The 27,165-nt window shown below is 40.5% G+C and overlaps 1 protein-coding gene across 1 annotated transcript in view; it reads left to right on the top strand.

Annotated features, from left to right (window-relative positions):
- LOC128071129 (ATP-binding cassette sub-family C member 4-like) overlaps nt 1–27,165 on the top strand; it is a gene marked incomplete at its 5' end in the record, with an annotated part of 175,799 nt that overhangs the window by 120,170 nt on the left and 28,464 nt on the right. The window contains 4 exon segments of the mRNA XM_052664095.1: nt 148–258; nt 9,325–9,425; nt 10,691–10,882; nt 23,542–23,697. Of these exon segments, the coding sequence (XP_052520055.1) occupies nt 148–258; nt 9,325–9,425; nt 10,691–10,882; nt 23,542–23,697 (560 nt within the window).

Below are 27,165 nucleotides of genomic sequence, written 5' to 3'. Positions count from 1 at the left end.
CTTTGAAGTTACAGGTGTGTAACTTTGCTGTTCTACCTTGTGTAAAATCTTCTGTAGCTTAACTGAAGAAAATGCTCTCCCTCATGAAAAGCAGCTAACATTGTTTTCCTGTTTATGTATTACACTTGTTATGATTCACAAATCCAGAGGCTTGGTTCCTGCTTTTGACGACGTCCCGATGGCTCGCTGTGTATCTGGATGTCACCTGTGCCATCTTTGTCACTGTTGTTGCCTTTGGAGCCCTGATTATGGTGGAATGTAAGTACAAATGTGAATATTTGTGGTATGTTTACATTTTATATCTTTGTTTGTAGTTATTAAACTGTTTTCACCTTGTCTAATATATACTCTTTGGTTCTAATGAGTTGTATTAAAGTGTCTGCATCATGTGACTCCACAGTGTGTCCATGTGAAGTAATGTGTGTCTTGATGAGAACTTTTATCTTTTTTAACTCTTATTTATTTACAGTAGGTCCTATTGAGATCATTAAAAATTTTTTTTGGTTGGCATATAGTTGATTTATGACGTTGTGTTGACTTCAGGTGTATAGCCAAGTGAATCTGTTACACATATATCCACTTTTTTAAAGACTCTTTTTCCATACTCCATAAACATTGGGGTGCCTGTATTTTTTTTTAGTAATTTGTGTTTTGATTAATACTTCAAATGAATAGTCCTTTAGAAAAGAATTTCTGATTTTCACTTTCGGAATCTTTAGGAGCAAAACCCAGGTATGACGTGCCTGCTCCAGCAGACATGTGGTGTCTTAGGCCACTGCTTTGGCTCACTCGGGCCATTCTTTAATTTTTGTTTTAAGTTTTATTGGAGTATAGTTAATTTACACTGTTGTCTTAGTTTCTGATGTACAGCAAATTAAATCTGCTATCAGTTCAGTTCAGCCGCTCAGTCGTGTCCGACTCTTTGCGACCCCATGAATCGCAGCATGCCAGGTCTCCCTGTCCATCACCAACTCCCGGAGTTCACTCAGACTCACGTCCATCGAGTCCGTGATGCCATCCAGCCATCTCATCCTCAGTCGTCCCCTTCTTCTCCTGCCCCCAATCCCTCCCAGCATCAAAGTCTTTTCCAATGAGTCAACTCTTCGCATGAGGTGGCCAAAGTACTGGAGTTTCAGCTTTAGCATCATTACTTCCAAAGAAATCCCAGGGCTGATCTCCTTCAGAATGGATTGGTTGGACCTCCTTGCTGTCCAAAGGACTCTCAAGAGTCTTCTCCAACACCATAGTTCAAAAGCATCAATTCTTCGGTGCTCAGGCTTCTTCATAGTCCAACTCTCACATCCATACATGACCACAGGAAAAATCATAGCCTTGACTAGACGGACCTTAGTCAGCAAAGTAATTTCTCTGCTTTTGAGTATGCTATCTAGGTTGGTCATAACTTTTCTTCCAAGGAGTAAGCATCTTTTAATTTCATGGCTGCAGTCACCATCTGCAGTGATTTTGGAGACCCCAAAAATAAAGTCTGACACTGTTTCCACTGTTTCCCCATCTGTTTCCCATGAAGTGATGGGACCAGATGCCATGATCTTCATTTTCTGAATGTTGAGCTTTAAGCCAACTTTTTCACTCTCCTCTTACACTTTCAGCAAGAGGCTTTTTAGTTCCTCTTCACTTTCTGCCATAAGGGTGGTGTCATCTGCATATCTGAGGTTATTGATATTTCTCCTGGCAATCTTGATTCCAGCTTTTGTTTCTTCCAGTCCAGCGTTTCTTATGATGTACTCTGCGTATAAGTTCAATAAGCAGGGTGACAATATACAGCCTTGACGTACTCCTTTTCCTATTTGGAACCAGTCTGTTGTTCCATATCCAGTTCTAACTGTTGCTTTGTGACCTGCATACAGATTTCTCAAGAGGCAGGTCAGGTGGTCTGGTATTCTCATCTCTTTTAGAATTTTCCACAGTTTATTGTGATCCACACCCACTCTTTTTTACATTCTTTTCTCATATAGATCAATACAGAGTTCTCTGTACTTTACAGTAGTTTCTTATTAATGATCTATTTTAATATTTTATATATAGTAGTATGTCTGTGTCAGTCCCACTCTTCCAATTTATCCTTCCCCTCCCTTATCCCCTGGTAAACATAAGTTTATTTTCTACACCTGTTGCTCTACTTCTGTTTTGTAGATAAGTTCATTTGTAGCCTTTTGTTATATTCCATATGTAAGCAATATCATATTCTATTTTTCTCAGACTTGCTTCACTCAGTGTGCAGATCTCTAGGTCCAGCTATGTTGCTGCCAATGGCATTATTTTGCCCTTTTCTTTTTTTTAATGGCTGGGTAACATTCCATTGTATGTATGGTACCGTATCTTCCTTGTCCATTGCTGTGTTGACAAGCATTTAGGTTGCTTCCATGTCCTGGCTGTTGTAAATAGTCCTGCAGTGAATATTAGGGTGCCATGTATCCTTATAAATTATGGTTTTCTCTGGATATATGCCCTGGAGTGAGATTGCTGGATCTTATGGTAGCTCTATTTTTAGTTTTTTAAAGGAACCTCCATATTGTTCTCCATAGTGGCTGTATTAGTTTACATTCCCACCAACAGTGCAGGAGGGTTCCCTTTTCTCCACATCCTCTTCAGTACTTATTGTTGTAGACTTTTTAAAAAATATATAAATTTATTTATTTTAATTGGAAGTTAATTACTTTACAATATTGTGTTGGTTTTGCCATACATCAACATGAATCTGCCACAGGTATACATGTGTTCCCCATCCTGAACCCATTCTGACTGGTGTGAGGAGAAACTTCACTGTAGTTTTTCACTTAAAAAAAATTTTTTTTTTCACTGTAGTTTTGATATGCCTTTTTCTAGTAATTAGAGATGTTGACCATCTTTTCATGTGCTTTTTGGCCATTGATATGTCTTCTTTGGAGAATGTTTGTTTTAATCTTCTGCCTTTTTTTGATTAGACTGTTTACTTATTTATTTTTGATATTGAACTGCATGAACTCTTTGTATATTTTGGAGAGTAATCACTTGTCAGTCACTACATTTGGAAATATTTCTCCCATTCTACGGGTTGTCTTTGGTATTTTTTATGTTTTTTTTTTTGCTGTTCAAAAGTTTTTAAGCTTAATTGAGTCCCTTTTTTTTTTGTGTGTGTGTTTTATTTATTTTTATTGCTCTAGGAGGTGGGTAAAAAAGCTTGCAGCAATTTATATCAGAGAGAGTTCTCCCTATGTTTTCATCTTAAAGTCTTCTAGTGTCTGGTCTTACATTTATGTCTGTAATCTATTTGAGTTTACTTTTGTTTATGATTTTAGGGAGTGTTCTGATTTTATTCTTTTACATGTAGCTGTCCAGTTTTCCCAGCACAAGTTATTAATGAAACTGTTTTTTCTCCATTGTGTATTCTTGCTTCCTTTGCCATAGGTGACACAGGTACGTGGGCTTTTCTCCGGAATTTCTGTTCTATTCCATTGATCTATATTTCTGTTTTTGGTGCCAGTAGAATACTGTTTCAATTACTGTAGCTTTGTGGTATAGTCTGAAGACAGGGCACGTGATTCCGCCTAGCTTCATTTTTCTTCGTTTTTCTCACAATTACATTGTCTATTCATGGTATTTTGTGTTTCCATACAAAATACAGATTTCTTTGTTCTAATTCTCTGAAAAATGCCATTGGTAATTTGATAGGGGTTGCATTGAATCTGTAGATTGCTTTTGAGTAGTTTACTTGTTTGTTTGCTTGTTTACAGTATGTCTTCATTGAGATCTTTTATCTTTTTATTTTTCTTTGAATGGGTTGAGATCTACATAACTGTAGCAAGATGACCTTCTGAACATCCCAGGTAGTGTCCTATATCTAGATGGAGAGAACCAGGTTTACTATTAAGCTTTTTGTACAGATTAGGTTTTAGGTTTTAGTTTTTGGGCTACTTGGAATCCTTGGTTGTAGGGGTCTGAGGAAGATTCTCTATAGCAAAAACAGTATCCTCACTGCTGTGTGGGCCCCAGATGAGCAGTTGTTGGAATGTGTAGCATGAATTCACCATCCCTCACTATCCATAGAAATAGCCCTGTATCACAGTCTTTAATAATGGAAAAATGAGAGTAATATTTTAAATTTAAAAGCACTGGCTCTTAGAATCCATTGCCTTCTTTTTGTGATTTCAACTGCAGCTACATCGGGCGTAGAAAGTGAAGTTACATAATGATAATTGAAGCATAAGGACAAAAATCTGAACAATGGCATCCTCAACTATATTATACTGCCAAGTGTATCTCAATCCATGTGGGATTAAATGACAAAGGACAAAAATGTTAAGGACCTAAGAGAAACAGAAGAGATTAGGAAGAGGTGGCAAGAATACACAGAAAAACTGTACCAGAAAGATCTTAATGACCTGGATAGTCACGACTGTGTGGTCACTCATCTTGAGCCAGACATCCTGGAGAGTGAAGTCAAGTGGACCTTAGGAAGCATCACTACAAACAAAGTTAGTGGAGGTAATGGAATTCCAGGTTAGTTATTTCAAATCCTAAAAGATGATGCTGTTCATGTAATATGCCAGTAAATTTGCAAAACTCAGCAGTGGCTACAGGACTGAAAATCAGTTTTCATTCCAATCCCAACGAATGTTCAAGCTGTCATACAAATGCACTCATTTTACATGCTGATAGGTTATAATAAAAATCCAATGGACAGAGGAGCCTGGTAGGCTGCAGTCCATGGTGTCACAAAGGGTTGGACACAACTGAGCGACTTCACTTTCAATTTTCACGTTCATGCATTGGAGAAGCAAATGGCCACCCACTAGTGTTCTTGCCTGGAGAATCCCAGGGACGGGGGAGCCTGATGGGCTGCCGTCTATCGGGTTGCACAGATTCGGACATGACTGAAGCGACTTGGCAGCAGCAGGAGCAAAATCCTTCAAACAAGATTTCAACAGTATGTGAACTGGGAATTTCCAGCTATACAAACTGGGTTTAGAAAAGGCAGAGGAACCAGAGATCAAATTGCCAACATTCATCAGATCATAAAGAAAGCAAGGGAATTACAGGAAAAACATCTGCTTCATAAACTATGTTGAAAGGCTTTGACTCAGTGGATCACAATAAACTGTGGAAAATTCTGAAAGAGATGGGAATACCAGACCATCATACCTGTCTCCTGAGAAACCTGTAAGCAGATCAAGAAGAAAGAGAACTGGACATGGAACAATTCAGTTCAGTTCAGTTCAGTTGCTCAGTCGTGTCCAGCTCTTTGCAACTCCATGAACCGCACCACGCCAGGCCTCCCTGCCCATCACCAACTCCCGGAGTCCACCCAAATCCAAGTCCATTGTGTCGGTGATGCCATCCAACCATCTCATCCTCTGTCATCCCCTTCTCCTCCTGCCCTCAATCTTTCCCGGCATCAGGGTCTTTTCAAATGAGTCAGCTTTTCACATCAGGTAGGCAAAGTATTGGAGTTTCAGCTTTAGCATCAGTCCTTCCAATGAACACCCAGGACTGATCTCCTTTAGGATGGACTGGTTGGATCTCCTTGTAGTCCAAGGGACTCTCAAGAGTCTTCTCCAACACCACAGTTCAAAAGCATCAATTCTTCTGTGCTCAACTTTCTTCACAGTCCAACTCTCACATCCATACATGACCACAGGAAAAACCATAGCCTTGACTAGACAGACCTTTGTTGGCAAAGTAATGTCTCTGCTTTTTAATATGCTATCTAGGTTGGTCATAACTTTCTTTCCAAGGAGTAAGCGTCTTTTAATTTCATGGCTGCAGTCACCATCTGCAGTGATTTTGGAGCCCCCCAAAATAAAGTCTGACACTGTTTCCATTGTTTTCCCATCTATTTCCCATGAAGTGATGGGACTAGATGCCATAATCTTAGTTTTCTGAATGTTGAATTTTAAGCCAGGTTTTTCACTCTCCTCTTTCACTTTCATTAAGAGGCTCTTTGGTTCTTCACTTTTTGCCATAAGGGTGGTATCAATTGCATGTTGGAGGTTATTGAAATTTTTTCTGGCAATGTTGAACCAGCTTCTACTTCCTCCAGCCCAGCATTTCTCATGTTGTACTCTGCATAGAAGTTAAATAAGCATGGAACAATGGACTGGTTTAAAACTGGGAAAGGAGTATGACAAAGCTGTATGTTGTCACTATTTTTATTTAATATCACAGTAATCTGAATCTATGCCCAACCAGTAATGCTGAAGAAGCTGAAGTTGAATGGTTCTATGAAGACCTACAATACCTTTTAGAACTAACACCCCCAAAAGATGTCCTTTTCATTATAGGTGACTGGAATGTGAAAGTAGGAAATCAAGAAACACCTGGAGTAACAGGCAAATTTGGCCTTAGAGTACAGAATGAAGCAGGCAAAGGCTAATAGACTTCTGCTAAGAGAATGCACTGGTCATAGCAAACACCCTATTCCAACAAGACAAGAGATGACTCTACACATGGACATCACCAGATGGTCAACACCGAAATCAGATTGATTATATTGTTTGCAGACAAAGTTGGAGAAGCTCTATACAGTCAGCAAAAACAAGACTGGGAGCTGAGTGTGGCTCAGATCATGAACTCCTTATTGCCAAATTCATACTGAAATTGAAGAAAGTGGTGAAAACCACTAGACCAGTCAGGCATGACCTAAATATAATCCCTTATGACTATACAGCGGAAGTGAGAAATAGATTTAAGGGACTAGATCTGATAGACAGAGTGCCTGATGAATGGAGGTTCATGACATTGTACAGGAACAGGGATCAAGACCATCCCCAATAAAAAGAAATGCGAAAAAGCAAAATGGCTGTCTGAGCAGGCCTTACAAATAGCTGTGAAAAGAAGAGAAGCAAAAAGCAAAGGAGAAAAGGAAAGATATAAGCATCTGAATGCAGAGCTCCAAAGAATAGCAAGGAGAGATAAGAAAGCCTTCCTCAGTGATCAGTGCAAAGAAATAGAGGAAAACAGTAAAATGGGAAAGACTAGAGATCTTTTCAAGAAAATTAGAGATACCAAGGGAACATTTCATTCAAAGATGGGCTTGATAAAGGACAGAAATGGTCTGGACCTAACAGAAACAGAAGATATTAAGAAGAGGTGGCAAGAATACACAGAAGAACTGTACAAAAAAGATCTTCACAACCAAGATAATCACGATGGTGTGATCACTCATCTAAGGCCAGACATCCTGGAATGTGAAGTCAAGTGGGCCTCAGGAAGCATCACTATGAACAAAGCTAGTGGAGGTGATGGAATTCCAGTTGAGCTATTTCAAATCTTGAAAGATGATGCTGTGAAAGTGCTGCACTCAATATGCCAGCAAATTTGGAAAACTCAGCAGTGGCCACAAGACTGGAAAAGGTCAGTTTTCATTCCAATCCCAAAGAGAGGCAATGCCAAAGAATGCTCAAACTACCACACAATTGCACTCATCTCACATGCTAGTAAAGTAATGCTCAAAATTCTCCAAGCCAGGCTTCAGCAATATGTGAACTGTGAACCTCCAAGTGTTCAAGCTGCTTTTAGAAAAGGCACCAGAGATCAAGTTGCCAACATCCACTGGATCATGGAAAAAGCAAGAGAGTTCCAGAAAAACATCTATTTTTGCTTTTTTGGCTATGCCAAAGCCTTTGACTGTGTGGATCAAATAAACTGTGGAAAATTCTGAGAGATGGGAATACCAGACCACCTGACCTGCCTCTTGAGAAATCTGAATGCAGGTCAGGAAGCAACAGTTAGAACTGGACATGGAATAACAGACTGGTTCCAACTAGGAAAAAGGAGTACATCAAGGCTGTATATTGTCACCCTGCTTATTTAACTTATATGTAGAGTACATCATGAGCAATGTTGGGCTGGATGAAGCACAAGCGGTAATCAAGATTTCCAGGAGAAATATCAATAACCTCAGATATGCAGATGATACCATCCTAATGGCAGAAAGTGAAGAGAAAGTGAAGAGCCTCTTGATGAAACTGAAAGAGCAAGTGAAAAAGCTGGCTTAAATCTCAGCATTCAGTGATATAAGGTCATGGCATCCAGTCCCATCACTTCATGGGAAAAGATTGAAAGCAGTGACAGGTTTTATATTCTTGGGTTCCAAAAATCACTGCAAACCATGACTGCAACCATGAATGAAAAGATATTTGCTTCTTGGAAGGAAAGCTATGACAAATCTATTCAGAATATTAAAAAGCAGAGACATCATTTTGCCCACAAAGTTCCATATAGTGAAAGCTATGTTTTTTCCACTAGTCATGTAAAAGTTGTCAATGGATGTCAAATTTGGTCCATTAAGGAGGCTGAGTGCCAAGGAATTAATGCTTTCAAGTTGTAGTGTTGGAGAAGACTCTTGAGAGTCCCTTGGACAGCAAGGAGATCACATCATTAAATCCTAAAGAAATCAACCCTGAATATTCACTGGAAGGACTGATGTTGATGCTGAAGCTCCAATACGTTTGCCACCTGATGCGAAGAGCTGACTCATTAGAAAAGACCTTGATATGGGAAAGATTGAAGGCAGGAGGAGAAGGAGGTGGCAGAGGATAAGATGGTTAGATAGCATCATGAACTCAATGGACATGAATTGGAGCAACCTCTGGGAGATAACAAAGGACAGGGAAGCCTGTAGTGCTACAGTCCATGGTGTCACAGAGTCAGACATGACTTAGTGACTTAACAACAACAACTTTGTTAGTTCTTTCTAAATTCATATTTTTTTTTAAAAAATTTGCTTATTTATTTCGCTCTGCTGGGTCTTAGCTGGGGCATGTGGGATCTTCAGTCTTAATTATAACAGGCAGGACTTTAGTTGCAGCATGTGAACTCTTATTTGTGGCATGTGGAGTCTAGTTGCCTGACCAGGGATCGAACCTGAGCCCCCTGCATTGGGAGTTCGGAGTCTTAGCTATTGGACCACTAGGGAAGTCCCTCATAGTGGTTTTTTTTTTTTTTTTACTGTATTATTGTCTCATACAACAGAAGCAATATTATGAGTGATACTATCATTACATGAAAATGATTTAAATATTATAAAGGAGTCTTCTCACTACTATATAATAAAATAGATAACTAAAAAGGACCTACTGTATAGCACAGGGGATTCTATTTAATACTCTGTAATGACATATATGGGAAAATAATTTTAAAAGAGCAGATTATATGTATATATCTGGCTAATTCACTTTGCTGTACACCTGAAACTAACATAACTTTGTAAATGAACTATACTCCAATAAAAATCGTAAAGGAGTCTTCTTTGTAAAGTGACAGAAGGAACTGTGTGAAGGGTTGAGAAGTAGACTGACCTTATTCCTCTTCTTCCTCATTTAGCTTTGACTCCCGGGCAGGTTGGCCTGGTCCTGTCTCTCACGCTCACACTCACGGGGATGTTCCAGTGGTGCGTCAGGCAAAGTGCCGAAGTTGAGAACATGGTGATGTTTATCTTTCTGTTCTTAGCCTTTCCAGGTCTCCTTGCTGTTATATGGCATAAAAGCAATTCTTATGTAAAATAATAAAACTTTTTTTTTTAACATTATCTTACAAAGTTTTTTTTATGTTCTCCCCCATTTGCTTAAGGGCTTCCCTGGTGGCTCAGATGGTAAAAAATCCGCCTGCAATGCAGGAGCCACAAGAGACAAAGGTTCTATCCCTGGGTTGGAAAAATCCCCTGGAGAAGGGAATGGCTACTCACTCCAGTATTCTTGCCTGGAGAATCCTCATGGACAGAGAAGCCTGGCAGGCATCCATGGGGTTGCAAAGAGCTGAACACCATTGACTGACTTTCCCTTTCACATTCCATCTGCTTAAAGTTAATAAAAATATGTATGTATTTCCCCACATATGTATGCCACATCAGAAGGTTTTATATTCATCACAAACTGTCTTCAAATACAATAAATGTCTCTGTAGGAGAGAGGTTCTGAAATTCTGGAGACAATATAAGCTAATTTCTTAGCAGCTTGTTTATTTTGCATCTTAATGGGTAATTCCTTATTTCTGGTAAAAGAATCAAATCCAGTGTTTTAAGGTTTGTTTAATTAATATGTTCTTCCCCCCTCCCCCCCCCCCCCATTTTATGACTTATTCTTGTGTGTATTGAACACCTGAATTTGCTGGCAGCCATTCTCTCTGGTAGGATAGGCTAGTTATGGTTGTTTAAGAGGCCTTAGTCAATAAGAAAATTATACACTTCTGAATATTTGTACCTTCTCCTAAAGGGAGAAAAACAATAAAAATGAAGTTTTTCCATTTATTTCTTCTAACGGAGTAGAAAGTGACTAATTATTAAAATGATGTTTGATGACTGCCCAGTTTTGCTCATCTGTAACACATGGCCCTTCTGTAGCCACACATACTGATTGATGTCCATAAGTGTTCTTCTTTTCTTTTAAAAAATTCTTGTGTTTTTTTTAATTCAGATGTGAAAGGTGGATCAAAAAAACTTACCATTTATTTCTCTAATTTTTTAGCTTTAATATAAAATGGAAGGAAATAGTCATGTGTAAAAATGTTGAAGATGATGAACAAGTCTGCAAATCATCTAAGGCCTCATCAGACTCCTACGTCTGTCCTTTGTGGACGTTGAGACCTGAGATACTCTGAACCATAGAAAAGCAGGAGGTTTCATTTACAATGTCTGAACATCCATAAACTAGATCCTCTGATACTGACTCATGTGATGTCATATGTCTTTCAGATGATTTCAGTAGAAAGGGTGATTGAATATACAGACCTTGAGAAAGAAGCACCTTGGGAACTTGAGTATCGTCCACCACCATTCTGGCCCCCAAATGGAGGGATTTCCTTTTCCAGTGTGAACTTCAGGTATAACTCGGACAGTCCTCTGGTATTGAGGAACCTTGAAGCATCTATTTACCCAAGAGAAAAGGTTAGTTTAAGTCATTTGCCTCTTTAAATCCAGCTAAAGATTTAGCACCACATCTGTTCTTGGCTTCCTTATCATTATGTCAGGGGGACTGTTTGCTCCTAATGGATGCAGATTAGATTGGTGACATTGTAGGTGAATCTTTCTTGGAAACTAACCATGGGATGGGGATACCAGCAATTTTTCCCCTGTGTTGTGAGCTCCCTCATGATGGTTGATGGGTCCTGGAATCCGGGGTTCCATCTTAACCTGACTCAGGACACTATATGTGACACCTGATTATTCATGCAAAGTCTGGGATGTCAGCCTTGTCTTCCTGGCCCTAACTCTCCAATATTTCATTCCTTTCCATCTTTTCTTGTTTGTATTTCTGAAATCTTCTCTTCTCTTCCTCCCTCTGGTTGCAGCCTCCTTCCCTGTCCCTTAGCCCTTCCTGAGGCCTTGTCTTCCACTCACCCACACTGAGCTGCCATCCTCCTGCCCTCCCCACACAGACTGCTTCTTTCTTAGCCCAGATCTGGTCCTTATTGGTCTGGGTGAGCTGCTGCTGGAACCATAGCATAGCCTCAAGTCCACCCAAGCAGGGGCTGTGGGGTGACCTTGTATCCACCAGAGAAGAGCCTCAATAATGACCCAGTCAGGAGTGAGGAACCAGGGCCTCAGATGGAGGCAGGGTCTAGAGACTGGCTCAAAGTCAAAAGCAAATAGCAGGGAGCAGAGAAGATCCACTTAAGAGACAGCAGAGAGGCTTGTGACCTGGACCTGCTAGTGTCCACGTCTGCTGGTGACGTTCCTTCCACACTCAGCTTGGGGCCCTCAGCTGGGACCAGGACAGAGTCTTGAAGAAGAGACTAAACCAGAACAGACAAGGCATTAGGAGCTCTTCCCCACCCCCCTCTGCAGTCAGTATGTCTCTGACATACACACCCCCCTGCACTCGGATTGTGTGTAGTTTCTCCCAAAGCACCACGTCCTCCCTGTTCCAAGTGCACATGCTGCCCCTCAGCCTCAGAGACCCAGGCCCTCTGCCATCTGGATGGTGAAAATCTCCTCATTTTCTGAGTCAAGTCTAGTGCACCTTCGAGACCCTCAGTTTAATATACCCTCATATATACTAATATATATTTAATATACATACTTAATATACCAATACTTAATGTACTAACATATACTTAATATACTAATATATATACGTACACACACACACACACACACACACTAATTTACCCTTAGTGTCTTATATATTCTTTTAAGATTGCATTTATGGTACATCTATGTTCATGGCAGCCAAAAGTTGGAAGGAACTAAATCCTTACAATGAACTATTATTCAGCCTTAGAAAGGAAGAAAATTCTGACTTATGGATAGACCTTGATGACATTTTGCTAAATGAAATAAGCCAGACACAAAAGGAATGAACATTCTGATTCCATTTATGTGAGATTCCTAGAGTAGTCAAATCCAAGAAGACAGGAAGTAGGATGGTGGTTTCCAGGGACTGGGGCAGAGGAAATGGGGTGTTGCTTTTAATGGGTAAGAATTTCAGTTTTGTGAGGCAGAAAAAAAAAAAATCTCAAGCTTGGTTGCACAGCAGTGTGAATGTACTGAACACCAAACTATCCACCTAAAAATGGTTAAATTTTATGTTATGTGAATTTCATCATAATTAAAAGATAGCACCTGTGGCATGCTTTGTAATTTGGAATCTGTATCTCATAGTACTTTGAGGCTTTTTATAATCAGGGAGCATCTTGTTTCCATTCTTGTTCCCATAAAGCATTCTGCAGGGCACAGAGAGGGTGCCGAGGGACTGCTGGCTGAGAGGGTGAGTGAGTTACACAGGTGTGAGCAAGCAGGAACCAGCACACACACATGACAACTCTGTAAATAACTGAAAGAACTGCTCTTTAAAACTCTGATAACCCTGTATGTGAGACAGCAAAAGAGACACAGATGTATAGAACGGTCTTTTGGACTCTGTGGGAGAGGGCAAGGGTGGGATGATTTGGGAGAATGGCATTGAAACATGTGTAATATCATATATGAAATGAGTCGCCAGTCCAGGCTCGATGCATGATACTGAATGCTTGGGGCCAGTGCACGGAAACAACCCAGAGGGATGGTACAGGGAGGGAGGAGGGAGGAGGGAGGGGGGTTCAGGATGGGGAACACGTGTATACCTGGCGGATTCATGTTGATGTATGGCAAAACCAATACAATATTGTAAAGTAATTAACCTCCAATTAAAATAAATAAATTTATATTAAGAAAAAAAGTCTTACCATCCCAGACCCCTCGAATGGCTGTAGCTGTAATTTAATGAATGAAACCCTTGTAACATGAAAGAATATTCAACGTAATGCCTGAATGCTACCCAGGGAGCAGCTTCAGTTAGTCACAGGGCAAAAACTCACTCCTAATTATTTCCAGTTTCAGTGTAGGTCAGGAAAAATGTGAACTGCTGTGTCAGGAAAACATTAACGAATCTTATCCCTGAGAGCATTGTAGGTGAAGTTCACTTACTCTCAGATACTGTGTCTGTTAGATTTTCTGTTGTAAGTGTAATTCAGTTAACCTGCACTTGTCTTAAATTTCCCCCAAAGCCATAAAATATGACTTATCTAAAATACTCTGTAGTACAACTTAGGAATATAACAGAGTCTTATTCTTCCTTCTAAAACCTGAAAATCATGAGACTGAGATTCTGAAATGTTTGAGGGAAAATTGAATTTGGAGACTGAATTAATAACTGCAGTAACTTGATTTTTGATCTGTGTCTTGGTCCACTCAGTATCACTGTTAGCTTCATTTCTGTGTTTGGAGGTGATACCCGGGCAGTATGTTCATGAATGATTTCACTCTACCTGTCTACCTCCCAGGTTCCCTCTCCTGCTCACCTGTCCCAGCCCTTGTCGCTCCAGAACACCCCTTTGGTGTTGGATTTGATTGAGAGAGAATGTTGTGGAGGTGGGGAGAGGGGTGTGGTGGGCAGGGGACATGGGAATGAGCCAGCCCAGCAGAAGTGGGGCTTTATTCTCTTTCCCTTATTTCCTCTTCTGTCCTGATTCCTGGAAGCTAGAGTCAATAGGAAAGTATAGTAGGTACTATTCAAGATTGCTAGGAGAAATATCAACAACCTCAGATATGCAGATGACACCACCCTTATGGCAGAAAGTGAAGAGGAACTAAAAAGCCTCTTGATGAAAGTGAAAGAGGAGAGTGAAAAAGTTGGCTTAAAGCTCAGCATTCAGAAAACTAAGATCATGGCATCTGGCCCCATCACTTCATGGGAAATAGATGGGGAAACAGTGTCAGACTTCGTTTTTGGGGGCTCCAAAATCACTGCAGATGGTGACTGTAGCCATGAAATTAAAAGACATTTACTCCTTGGAAGGAAAGTTATGACCAACCTAGATAGCATATTAAAAAAGCAGAGACATTACTTTGCCAACAAAGGTCCCTCTAGTCAAGGCTATGGTTTTTCCAGTGGTCATGTATGGATGTGAGAGTTGGACTGTGAAGAAAGCTGAGCACTGAAGAACTGATGCTTTTGAACTGTGGTGTTGGAGAAGACTCTTGAGAGTTCCTTGGACTGCAAGAAGATCCAACCAGTCCATCCTAAAGGAGATCAGTCCTGGGTGTTCATTGGAAGGACTGATGCTAAAGCTGAAACTCCAGTACTTTGGCTACCTCATACAAAGAGTTGACTCATTGGAAAAGACCCTGATGCTGGGAGGGATTGGGGCCAAGAAGAGAAGGAGACGACAGAGGATGAGATGGCTGGATGGCATCACCGACTCGATGGACATGAGTTTGAGTGAACTCTGGGAGATGTTGATCGACAGGGAGGCCTGGAGTTCTGTGATTCATGGGGTCGCAAAGAGTCTGACATGACTGAATGACTGAACTGAACTGATGCAGGATTTTAATTCACAGAAGAAATAGCAAGTAAAAATAAGGAACTAGGACTCAGCGACTGAACTGAACTGAACTGAGGACTCCCCTGGTGGTGCAGTGGATAAGAATTTGCCTGCCAATGCAGGGGACACTGGTTCAATCCGTGGTCTGAGAAGGTTCCACATGCTGCAAAGCAACTAAGCCCTACACCACAACTACTGAGCCCATGTGCCACAACTACTGAAGTCTTTGCTCAGCATCAATAGAAGCCCCCTTAGTGAGAATCCTGTGCACTGCAACAGGGAGTAGCCCCTAGTCATCACAACTAGAGACAGCTCTTCCCAGGCAATCAGGACCCAGAACAGCCAAACATAAAAGCCAACATGAAGTAAATAAGACCCTAGACTTCCTGGTTAGAGTCTGAAAACTGGCTACATTTTTCATTTAGATGATTTTGTGGTCGATTTGATCATTTTAGAGAATCCTTGGCAATAAAGTATTTTCCAGCTCTTGAGGTAAATTGATTTTGCTTTGTTTTTGCTCACAGCTATTATTTGGATGATACATTTTTACAGATGCTTAGTAGACCATGCTATAATGTGCAAATGTATTAGTTTCTTACATTTTCTCCTTTTTTACATAATATTTTCTTAAAGACCACTCTCCTTACTCTCAGATTGTCCCCCTTCCCCTGTTGGCTTCCTAATTCCTTGTGATTCAAACTGTGGTACCAGAGCCAGCAGCACCTGCATCTCCTGGAGCTTCTTAGAAACTCAGAGTCTCAGGCTCACCCAGACCTCTTGACTCAGCATTGCATCTGAACATAACCTCCTCCTTTCCCTCTCATGGGCAGTTTTTGATGAGTGATAACCTGTGATTCCCATGAAATGTGCTTTGACAGTTTGAAATTGAACTCAAGAATTCCCAAATCTCTGTTGTGACTGAGCAGGAGGCTCTAGAATATTCTGTGCCACTAGATTTCCTTACCTTTGTGCTCTATAAATTGCACTTTTACATTGTAATCTAATACTGTGTGATTCTGCTGCATTATTTGTGCCTTTTCAGTGGAGTCTGTCTTCCATCACAGACATTTTTCATTCTGCTGTCCCGCCTTTCCCACACCAGCCTCCTGCAGGGACTGGAGGGATTTCCCACAGGCTCAGCCCTGTCTGGACCTGGAGTCAGAGACAGCCCAGTGCAGCAGTGTATGTGTGGCTGTTTCACCACCTGATGGGATAAAAAATGAGTCTTGCTTCCCCAAGCAGTGCATGAGGTCTGTTTGGCCTGTTCCCCAGGCATCATGTGTCCCAGTTAGCTGCAGGTTTCTCTCTCAATCTGGCTGTGGGTACTGGTTCTTTCTGCTGACAGCAGGTCCACCTGACCTCAGGTACCCTCTTTGCTCCTGTTCACATATACACTTGTGTCCATGTCATGCTTTAACTCTCTGACTGTAAGTTCTTTATGGTAGGCCTGTTTCTTTAACTGCAACTACATCTCTCCCCACTCTGTGTTCTGGCTACACAGAGGGACATGATAAGGTGTCAGGCTATCCAGGTGATAAAGAGTCCCATCAGCAGATGGAAAAGAGGCCAAAAGACGTGGATTTGGGTCCCATCCTGCTATTTATGGGCTCTGATATTTCAGACAGACTAAGTCATCTAAGCCTCAATCTTTTCTTGTGCAAAATGGAAGTGATACGATGTAAACTGTAGGGTTGATGTACAACTTAAACAACATAAGACATGTAAAGCACCCAGAGTAAATGCTTGGACAAAATGGTCATCATTTTCATAGGGTGTAAAATGACCATAACCACTTGCATTGCAGAAAGTGTTGTCTGTCCCATGAAAATGAGCTACTGGCCATTTGAAATTGTATTTATGGGTATAGGATCCATCTGCTGTGTCTGTCTCTGTATGATTTATCTTATACCTAAATAATATGGTAATAGATTTTCCATAAATTTCTCTGGCCTGAGTTAAAAATCTCATCTCCCAGTGGAAGTTTCTTTGTCTCAGGACACCACAAGTAATACAAATAAGAAAAAGTTACATCCAATACAGATCCTGATGTCAATGTATACAGTCTAGTTGAAGAAACAAGAAAATAGCTATATTAACTTTGTAAGCTAGAAGGAGGTCACAATTTTTATAGACGTTTATATAAAATGACATAACATCAGCTAGAGTTGGAGCAAGCCCACATGAGGGGACAGGGAGAGCATTTTCAAGGAATTAGGCATGTGAGACAGACTTAGTGGTGTGTGGTTAGGGTTTCAGCAGGTGGAAATGCATGTGAAAGACATTCCAGGAGGTGAGACCAGCATAAGCAAAAGCATGATGCCCTGATCCAGTGAATGAAGACCTGGACACCGGCAAAGCACTCAGGAAAATGAACTACCAAGGGTGTAACACACATTTTTACATTTAACCCTCACAATTAACAAGTGATGCCAAGGAAGCTGACTCATGTACATGAAGTGTGAGAAGACAGTTTTGTAGAAGAGACATCCTGGGGTGTAGTGTTGGATGCTGAGCTGGCATTCGGGAGTTTAGTCTGAGAAGTTGAGAGCACATGGACCAGAGTGGGCAGGTGCAGGAGGTAGGGAGTCAGGAGCTGTTTTGCCTCCAGTAAAACATCGTGAGAAAATGATGCCACTTTTTGGAATCAAATTGATGTAGATTAAAACAAAGCTATAACACCCGGATTTGTGAGTGTGCAGGGAACTGGGCGGGAGTAAGAAATGGTATCATACTTCTGGAGGGCGGGTTAGCAGCTTAACAGCTTCCTCTGAAAATGTTCATACTTTGTTGTTGTTGTTCAGTCACCTAGTTGTGTCTGACTCTTCACAACACCATGGACTGACACACACCAGGCTTCTCTGTCTCTCACCATCTCCTGGAGTTTGCCCAAGTTCATGCTCATTGTATCAGTGATGCCATCCAGCCATCTCATCCTGTCGTCACCTTCCCCTCCTGCCTTCAGTCTTTCCCAGCATTAGCGTCTTTTCTAATGAGTTGGTTCTTTGTGTCAGGTAGCCAAAGTATTGGAGCTTTAGCATCAGTTCTTCCAATGAATATTCAGGACTGATTTCCTTTAGGATTGACTTGGTTGATCTCCTTGCTATCCAAGGGATTCATACTTGCTGTCCAAGGGGTTCATACTTGCTGTCCAAGGGGTTCATACTTGACTCTCAGCAGTTCCAAATCTGAGAATTTATGGGAAGGAAATGCTTAAGATTTTTTGCAAAGATTTAGCTTCAGGGATATTTAACACAGTTATTTATAGTAGCTAACTATTTGACACTGCCTAAATATCCAGCAGTAGAGGATTTGTTAAATAAATGATCACATGACCATAATATTATGAAAGCAGTAAAATAAATATTTTTATGAAATACTGAATGAAAACTCATATAACAGTATGTTCACATTAATCTCATTTTGCTTAAATATGTGAACTGTGTCTTTAAGAACACATACAAAAAAAATACAGAAACATCAAAAAGAACACATACAGCAGCTTAGAAAGTAAAAATATGATTTTAAGAATTTTTTTTCAGAGTGCTGGGCTATAGCTAGCATTTATTTACTTTTTAAATTCATTTGCACTGATCATGATTAAGGAGTTTAATTTATTTTTTAAACACTGTGATCCTGGGAAAGAAGAAATGAGAATAAAGTAAGGAAGATGAATGAAGGGGTTGTTTTATGTGGGGCATTGGGTGTTGAATATGTTGAGTTTGATGTGTGAAGGGAGATCTGAAAGCAAGTGTCTAATAAGTTGTGTCATCATCAGAGACCAACCTGGTTGGAAAAACAGAAAGGGGCCATTGCAAAGCCAATAACAGAAGATTTTCTTCAGGAGTCTTTATAATTTTATTTCTTTATTTATTTATTTTTGACTGCACGGGGTCTTTGTTGCTGCTTGGGCTTTTCTCTAGTTGCCACATGTGAGCTTCTCATTGTGGTGTCTTCTCTTGTTAAGAGCATGGGCTATAGGGTGCAAGGTCTTCAATAGTTGCGGCATGTTGGCTCAGCAGTTGTGGTTCCCGGGTTCTAGAGCGCAGGCGTAATAGTTGTGGTGCACAGGCTTAGTTGTTTCACAGCATGTGGGATTCTCCTGGATTAGGGATTGAACCCATGTCTCCTGCATTGGCAGGCAGCTTCTTTACCACTGAGCCACCAGGGAAGCCCCCAAGTGTCTTTAGATTGAAGAATGTAAGGTTACTGATACTGGTGACACTCTCCATGGGCAATTGGTAAAACCCTTTGGTTACTCAGAAAAGACATTCAGACTATAGCTTTGAAGACTGAACTCTGGAATAATCAAAGTCAGGTTTTCTTTGGGTTTTTTCTTTTTTGGGGAGTCTGGGGCCATGCAGGATGTGCGATCATAGTTCCCTGACCAGGGATCGAATCCATGCCTCCTGCAGTGGAAGCACAGAATGTTAACCACTGGAATGAATGCCAGGGAAGTCCCCTGGTTTTTTAGTTCTCTTCACTGGAGATTGGAACTCACAGTCCTGTGGTCATGAGCAGTCCTCGGTGCCCTAACATATCTCAGTCTATTTGCCTAAACTTTACAGATATTCCTGTTTGCATAGATGGGTCAGTTACAGTGGAGCTGATAACACGGGAACATACACACATTCTCACAGATCAGTCCTCACCTGTGTCCTGATGTGTGTTGATTTCTGTGTGAGAACACACAGAAATACAGGCACACCTGTTTAACTGTGCTTCACAGATAATACTTAAAAAAGAATTGGACATTTATGGCAATGCTTTGTCAGGCGAGTACAATGGCACCATTTTTCCTATAGCATTTGCTCACTTCATGTCTCTGTCACATTTTGATAATTTTTGCAATATTTCAAACCATTTTGTTATTATTATATTTATTATTCTAATCTGTGATCAGTGGTTTTTAATGTTACCCTATAAATGCTCAGATGGTTAGCATTCTTTTAGCAATAAAGTATGGGAAATTAAGGTATGTACTATTACCTTATATAATGCTATTGTACTTCATTAGATTACAATATAGTATAAACACAACTTTTATTTGCACAGAGAAACAAAAAATTCATATAACTTGCTTTATTTTGATATTCACATTGTTGAGGTGGTCTGGAGGCAAATACAAAATATCTTTGAGGCCTGCTTGTACACAGAACAGATGAGCCACATATATACACACTACGACCTGCCTGCATGAGGAGAATGGCACATCTATATTATATGAATTAGAGTTTAACATGAGGTACAAAACATCCTGAGAAGCCTGTATGCAGATCAAGAAGCAACAGTTAGAACTGGATATGGAACAATGGACTGGTTCAAAACTGGGAAAGGAGTACTTCAAGGCTGTATATTGTTACTCTGCTTTTTCAACTTACATGCAGAGTACAGCATGTGAAATGCTGGGCTGGATGAAGCTTAAGCTGGAATCAAGATTGCCAGGAGAAATATCAGTAACCTCAGATATGCAGATGATATCGCCCAAATGGCAGAAAGCAAACAGGAACTAAAGAACCTCTTGATGAAGGTGAAAGAGGAGAGTGAAAAAAGCTGGCTTAAAACTCAACATGCAAAAAGCTATGATCATTGCCTCTGGTTCTATTGCTTCATGGCAAATAGATCAGTAAATAATGGAAACAGTGATAGACTTTATTTTCTTATGCTCTAAATCACTATGGATGATGACTGCAGCCGTGAAATTAGAAGACGCTTGTTCCTTGGAAGGAAAGGTATGACAAACCTAGACAACAAATTAAAAAGCAGAGACATTATTTTGCCAACAGAGGTCCATCTAGTCAAAGCTATAGTTTTTCTAGTAGTCATGTATGGATGTAAGAGTTGGGTTACAAACAAGGTTGGGCACTGAAGAACTGATGCTTTTGAACTGTTGTGCTGGAGAAGGCTCTTGAGAGTCCCTCAGACAGCAAGGAGATCAAACCAGGCAATCCTAAAGGAAGTCAACCCTGAATAATCATTGGAAGAACTGATGCTGAAGCTGAAGCTCCAATACTTTGGCCACCTGATGTGAAGAACCATTTCACTGGAAAAGACCCTGATGCTGGGAATGATTAAAGACAGAAAGAGAACGGGATGACAGAGGATGAGATGATTGGGTGGCATCACCAGTTCAATGGACATGAATTTGAGCAAGCTCCAGGAGATAGTGAAGGACAGGGAAACCTGGCATGCTGCAGTCCATGGAGTCGCAAATAGTCAGACATAACTGAGTGACTGAACAACAATAAAATGTCTTATAGTCATTGTATTATCTTTATAAGATAATAAAATTATACTCTATTGGTGTTTGATGCATGATACTGGATGCTTGGGGCTGGTGCACTGAGACGACCCAGATGGATGGTACGGGGAGGGAGGAGGGAGAGGGGCTCAGGATGGGGAACACATGTATACCTGTGGCGGATTCATGTTGATGTATGGCAAAACCAATACAATATTGTAAAGTAATTAACCTCCAAATAAAATAAAGAAATTTATATTAAAAATATAATAAAATTAGGTAAACCCACTTTTCTTATGTTTAATCTCTATAAAGATAAATTCATTTTTGAAATGCCATGATTGATTTGACAGACTAAGATTTGAGACTTTAGACGCATTCAAATCAGAAAACATGAAATCTTCCAAGCATTCTGATTATATTGCTCAGAAAGATTTAGTAGTTCTTTTTTTAAGGCCATGAGTTTTAAAACTTTACTGATTTACAAATGATCCAAACATATCTTACACTATCATCAATTCCAGATTTTAAATAGAGATGAAATCATCTCTTAGAAAGCTTCCTTTAGAGAATTTGCAGTTAGGCTTCCCTGGTGGCTCAGATGGTAAAGAATCTGCCTGCAGTGTAGGAGACCTGGGATTCGTCCCTGGGTCAGGAAGATCCCTTGGAGTAGGAAATGGTAACCCACTCCAGTACTCTTGCCTGGAGAATTCCGTGGACAGAGGAGCCTGATAGTCTACAGTCCATATGGTCACAAAGAGTTGGACGCAAGTGATTGACTAATACTTTCTTTCACTTAAAAATTCATTGGTAAAAACGGCCAGTTTCTGCATATATATTTGAATGCAGTTTTATTCCACACCGGCATTTTACGTGGGAGAAGGAAATGGCAACCCACTCCAGTGTCCTTGCCTGTAGAATCCCATGGACAGAGGAGCCTGGCAGGCGACAGTCTATGGGGTCGCAAGAGTTGGACACGACTTAGCGACTAAACCACTAGCCACCAGCATTTACCCTACATTGTACTGATTCTTTAATCTTACTGTTAGTGCATTTACTTTCTCTCTGCTTTGGTTTTATTAAATAGACTGACACCTGACATGTGTCTTTCCAAGGTTCAGTTGTAAGTATTAATGTATTGATAAAATCCCTTTTGAACTGCTCTGATGAAAGGTCCCATGTAAATAGCAAACGTTATTTGTATCATTGTTGATCTCATTATGGAAATTTTGTCTACTGGCCTCTTTCAAGACTGAGACCTGCATTTTATATTTGAAGATGTTTCCTTTTGAGATAGAATATAATTAAGATATTTAATATCAGGAAGTGATTTCATTTTTCTACCAAAGAATAATTCCTCTTAAATAAATAACACAGAAAGTGAGCACTTGTTTGTGTATAACACTCTGACTTGACTTGTAGACATCTCTGTAAAATTACCCATGTAATACTCAAGGTCAAATTATCCAGGGAGTAGGAATAAAACTAATTTAAAAGCTGACTTCTTATGGACCACTTAGGAGACTACTAGTTTTTCACTGCAGGCAGATTATTTTTTAGGTCTTCTTCCTTTACTTATGAATGTTAGTTACACACACACACACACACACACACACACACACACACACACACACACACACACACACACACTGCATACACATATTTGTCTCCCCCTTTAACATACCACATAATGATCAGTTCAGTCACTCAGTCATGCCCAACTCTTTGAGACCCCATGGACTGTAGCACTCCAGGCCTCCCTGTCCATCACCAACTCCCAAAGTTTACTCAAACTCATGTCCATTGAGTCAGTGATGCCATCCAACCATTTCATCCTCTGTTCTCCCCTTCTGATCCTTATATGATAATTATAGAAAACAAACAATTTTCAGCATATTAAACATTTATTCAGGGAAATCTGAATAAAATTGCCTGACATTTTTAGAAGGAATGAAGATCACTATAGTTTATGTTGTGTATTCTTGGGATGATGTTAATCTCAATCAGGGACATTTGTGAATTTCTGTCATTTTTGGTTGCCACAATTTGGGGGTTGCATCTGGTGTCTAGTGGGTTCATGGCTTCTGTTAATCATCCTACAATATAAGGACAAGCCCCCAACCCTCAACAATGAATTGCCTGGTCCAAAATGCCAGCAGGGCCATGCTTGAGAAGCTTATGAAGTTGCTCAGTCATGTCTGACTCTTTGTGACCCCATGGGCTGTAGCTCGCCAGACTCCTCTGTCCATGGGATTCACCAGGCAAGAATACTGAAGTGGGTTGTCTTGTCGTTCTCCAGGGGATCTTCCTGACCCAGGGATTGAACCTGGGTCTTCTGCACTGCAGCCAGACACTTTACTGTTTGAGCCACCAGGAAAGTCCTGGGAAGCTTATAGACTACTCTTTATATATAATAGAACTTTAAAAATTTGTTTTCAACAGTCAAGGTTCTCCTGGGTTTTGTGTATCCTGTTAATCCTTCACCCCTCTGGCTCTCTTTACAGTATGGCATCGCGGGAAGAACAGGAGCTGGAAAAAGTTCCCTCATTGCTGCCCTTTTTCGATTGTCAGAACCTGAAGGTGGCATTTATATTGATGGAATCCTGACAACTGGCATTGGACTGCATGATTTAAGGAAGAAAATGTCAGTTGCACTTCAGGTATGCACAGCAGAGCATTCTCACATGTTCTTTTTATAAGGTATCTAAGTTTAAGTGTTTTTAATTGATTTTTTTTTTCAAATTAAGTGAATGAGTTGATCCTTTTTTTTTCCCAATAGAGCATCTTTTTAGCAGCAGGTATTTTCAACAGATACTTTCATAAGATACCAGGTTTTGTGTTTTTGTTCATTTGTTAGTTTTCTGTGTATGTGATTTAATAACTTACTGAGATAGATTTCTTGACTCAGACTTCCTCAGTTTCCACAATTTTATTCACTGATAATCACACAATTCTGAGAACAGAAGGATAAATGGTTTGTTTATTGCTGGAGAGGTTCCTATAGGGAAACATGAATTTTATTAATAAGTGTCTTTAGTCAGTTCAGTTCAATCGCTCAGCTGTGTCCAACTCTTTGCGACCCCATTAATCGCAGCACGCCAGGCCTCCCTGTCCATCACCAACTCCTGGAGTTCACTCAGACTCATGTCCATCGAGTCTGTGATGCCATCCAGCCGTCTCATCCTCCGTCGTCCCCTTCTCCTCCTGCCCCCAATCCCTCCCAACATCAGAGTCTTTTCCAATGAGTCAACTCTTCACATGAGGTGGCCAAAGTACTGGAGCTTCAGCTTTAGCATCATTCCTTCCAAGGAAATCCCAGGGTTGATCTCCTTCAGAATGGACTGGTTGGATCTCCTTGCAGTCCAGGGGACTCTCAAGAGTCTTCTCCAACACCACAGTTCAAATGCATCAATTCTTCGGCACTCAGCCTTCTTCACAGTCCAACTCTCATATCCATACATGACCACAGGAAAAATCATAGCCTTGGCTAGATGGACCTTAATCAGCAAAGTAATGTCTCTGCTTTTTAATATGCTATCTAGGTTGGTCATAACTTTTCTTACAAGGAGTAAGCGTCTTTTGATTTCATGGCTGCAGTCACCATCTGCAGTGATTTTGGAGCCCCCCAAAATAAAGTCTGACTCTGTTTCCACTGTTTCCCCATCTATTTGCCATGAAGTGATGGGACCAGATGCCATGATCTTCATGTTCTGAATGTTGAGCTTTAAGCCAACTTTTTCACTCTCCTCTTTCACTTTCTTCAAGAGGCTTTTTTAGCTCCTCTTCACTTTCTGCCATAAGGGTGGTGTCATCTGCATGTCTGAGGTTATTGATATTTCTCCCGGCAATCTTGATTCCAGCTTGTGTTTCTTCCAGTCCAGCGTTTCTCATGATGTACTCTGCATATAAGTTAAATAAGCAGGGTGACAATATGCAGCCTTGATGTACTCCTTTTCCTATTTGGAACCAGTCTGTTGTTCCATATCCAGTTCTAACTGTTGCTTCCTGACCTGCATACAGATTTCTCAAGAGGCAGGTCAGGTGGTCTGGTATTCCCATCTCTTTCAGAATTTTCCGCAGTTTATTGTGATCCACACAGTCAAAGGCTTTGGCATGGTCAATAAAGCAGAAGTAGATGTTTTTCTGGAACTCTCTTGCTTTTTCCATGTTCCAGCGGATGTTGGCAATTTGATCTCTGGTTCCTCTGCCTTTTCTAGAACCAGCTTGAACATCAGGGAGTTCACGGTTCATGTATTGCTGAAGTCTGGCTTGGAGAATTTTGAGCATTACCTTACTAGCGTGTGAGATGAGTGCAATTGTGCGGTAGTTTGAGCATTCTTTGGCATTGCCTTTCTTTGGAATTGGAATGAAAACTGACCTTTTCCAGTCCTGTGGCCACTGCTGAGTTTTCCAAATTTGCTGGCATATTGAGTGCAGCACTTTTACAGCATCATCTTTCAGGATTTGAAATAGCTCAACTGGAATTCCATCACCTCCACTAGCTTTGTTCATAGTGATGCTTTCTAAGGCCCACTTGACTTCACATTCCAAGATGTCTGCCTCTAGATTAGTGATCACATCATTATGATTATCTGGGTCGTGAAGATCATTTTTGTACAGTTCTTCTGTGTATTCTTGCCACCTCTTCTTAATATCTTCTGCTTCTGTTAGGTCCAGACCATTTCTGTCCTTTATCAAGCCCATCTTTGCATGAAATGTTCCCTTGGTATCTCTAATTTTCTTGAAGAGATCTCTAGTCTTTCCCATTCTGTTCTTTTCCTCTATTTCTTTGCATTGATCGCTGAAGAAGGCTTTCTTATCTCTTCTTGCTATTCTTTGGAACTCTGCATTCAGATGCCTATATCTTTGCTTTTCTCCTTTGCTTTTATCCTCTCTTCTTTTCACAGCTATTTGTAAGGCCTCCCCAGACAGCCATTTTCCTTTTTGCATTTCTTTTTCATGGGGATGGTCTTGATCCCTGTCTCCTGTACAATGTCATGAACCTTATTCCATAGTTCATCAGGCACTCTATCTATCAGATCTAGACCCTTAAATCTATTTCTCACTTCCACTGTATAATCATAAGGAATTTGATTTAGGTCATATCTGAATGGTCTATCGGTTTTCCCTACTTTCTTCAGTTTAAGTCTGAATTTGGTAATAAGGAGTTCATGATGAGCCACAGTCAGCTCCTTGTCTTGTCTTACAGATGTAATTTTGTTGTGGGAAACCAGGACATCTTTTAAAAAGTGATTATCTCCTTGGAGAACTTTCCATGAAATTGCAGGGCTTTGAGAATTATAGGATATACAGATGCTTTGGGGAGACTTTGACAATTTGGAGGCAATACAGAATAGTGAGGAAGAGCAGGGGACTCAGAATTCTGTCTCTGTGCCTTGGTTTTCTCTGTCTTACAAGGCAGATAACAGTATCACCCCCTCAATCTGTTGTGAGGATAAAATAGGTCAATGAGTATGAAGCGTTTCATGTAGACCCATATGTGCCTGCTGTGATGGTGGAGTGTTGAGTTGGCCATCTCTTCCTGGGCTCTGATTCTGTTTTCTTTTCTTCTTCTTCATAAAGCAGTATAACTTTCAGGGAGAGTTTTGGAGACTGGATTATATGCATGGTAGACACTCCTATCATTCCTGTGGTTCATTCACTCAACATAATTCTGTGAAATTTACTGAGAAATTACTATCCTCCAGGTATAGAGCCAAGGGGAACATAGGCCCTGTGTCCTCATCTATCATCCTGCCCTCTGCTTTGACAGGCTTGCTGATTTAAAAAAAAATCGAGTTTTTATTTATATACTTAGTAATCATCTGCCTGTCAAAGGAAGCTCAGAAAAATATCCTCTTGAGATGAGAAACAGAGAGGAGATGAGACAGAATGAGCCAGGCAAATGGGCTTCCTGGAATGTGGGTGCAGTGTGTCTTGAAATACCTGTTTATCAGGAAGCATGTACAACATGGCACCCAAAGGAAGGTGAATGTGGAGTTGGGTGCAGCTGTTGCTACCTACCCGTGACCTCGAAAATACTTGGAATTACTCTAAGGAATTTTTAAACCAAGATACTCTTTTCAGACTCTAGTGAAATGCCACCTCACACCCCTTAAGATGTCTGC

This window comes from Budorcas taxicolor, unplaced genomic scaffold (assembly GCF_023091745.1).
Source record: "Budorcas taxicolor isolate Tak-1 unplaced genomic scaffold, Takin1.1 scaffold171, whole genome shotgun sequence".
Lineage (NCBI taxonomy): Eukaryota > Metazoa > Chordata > Mammalia > Artiodactyla > Bovidae > Budorcas > Budorcas taxicolor.
This window is presented reverse-complemented; position numbering and strand designations above follow the sequence as displayed.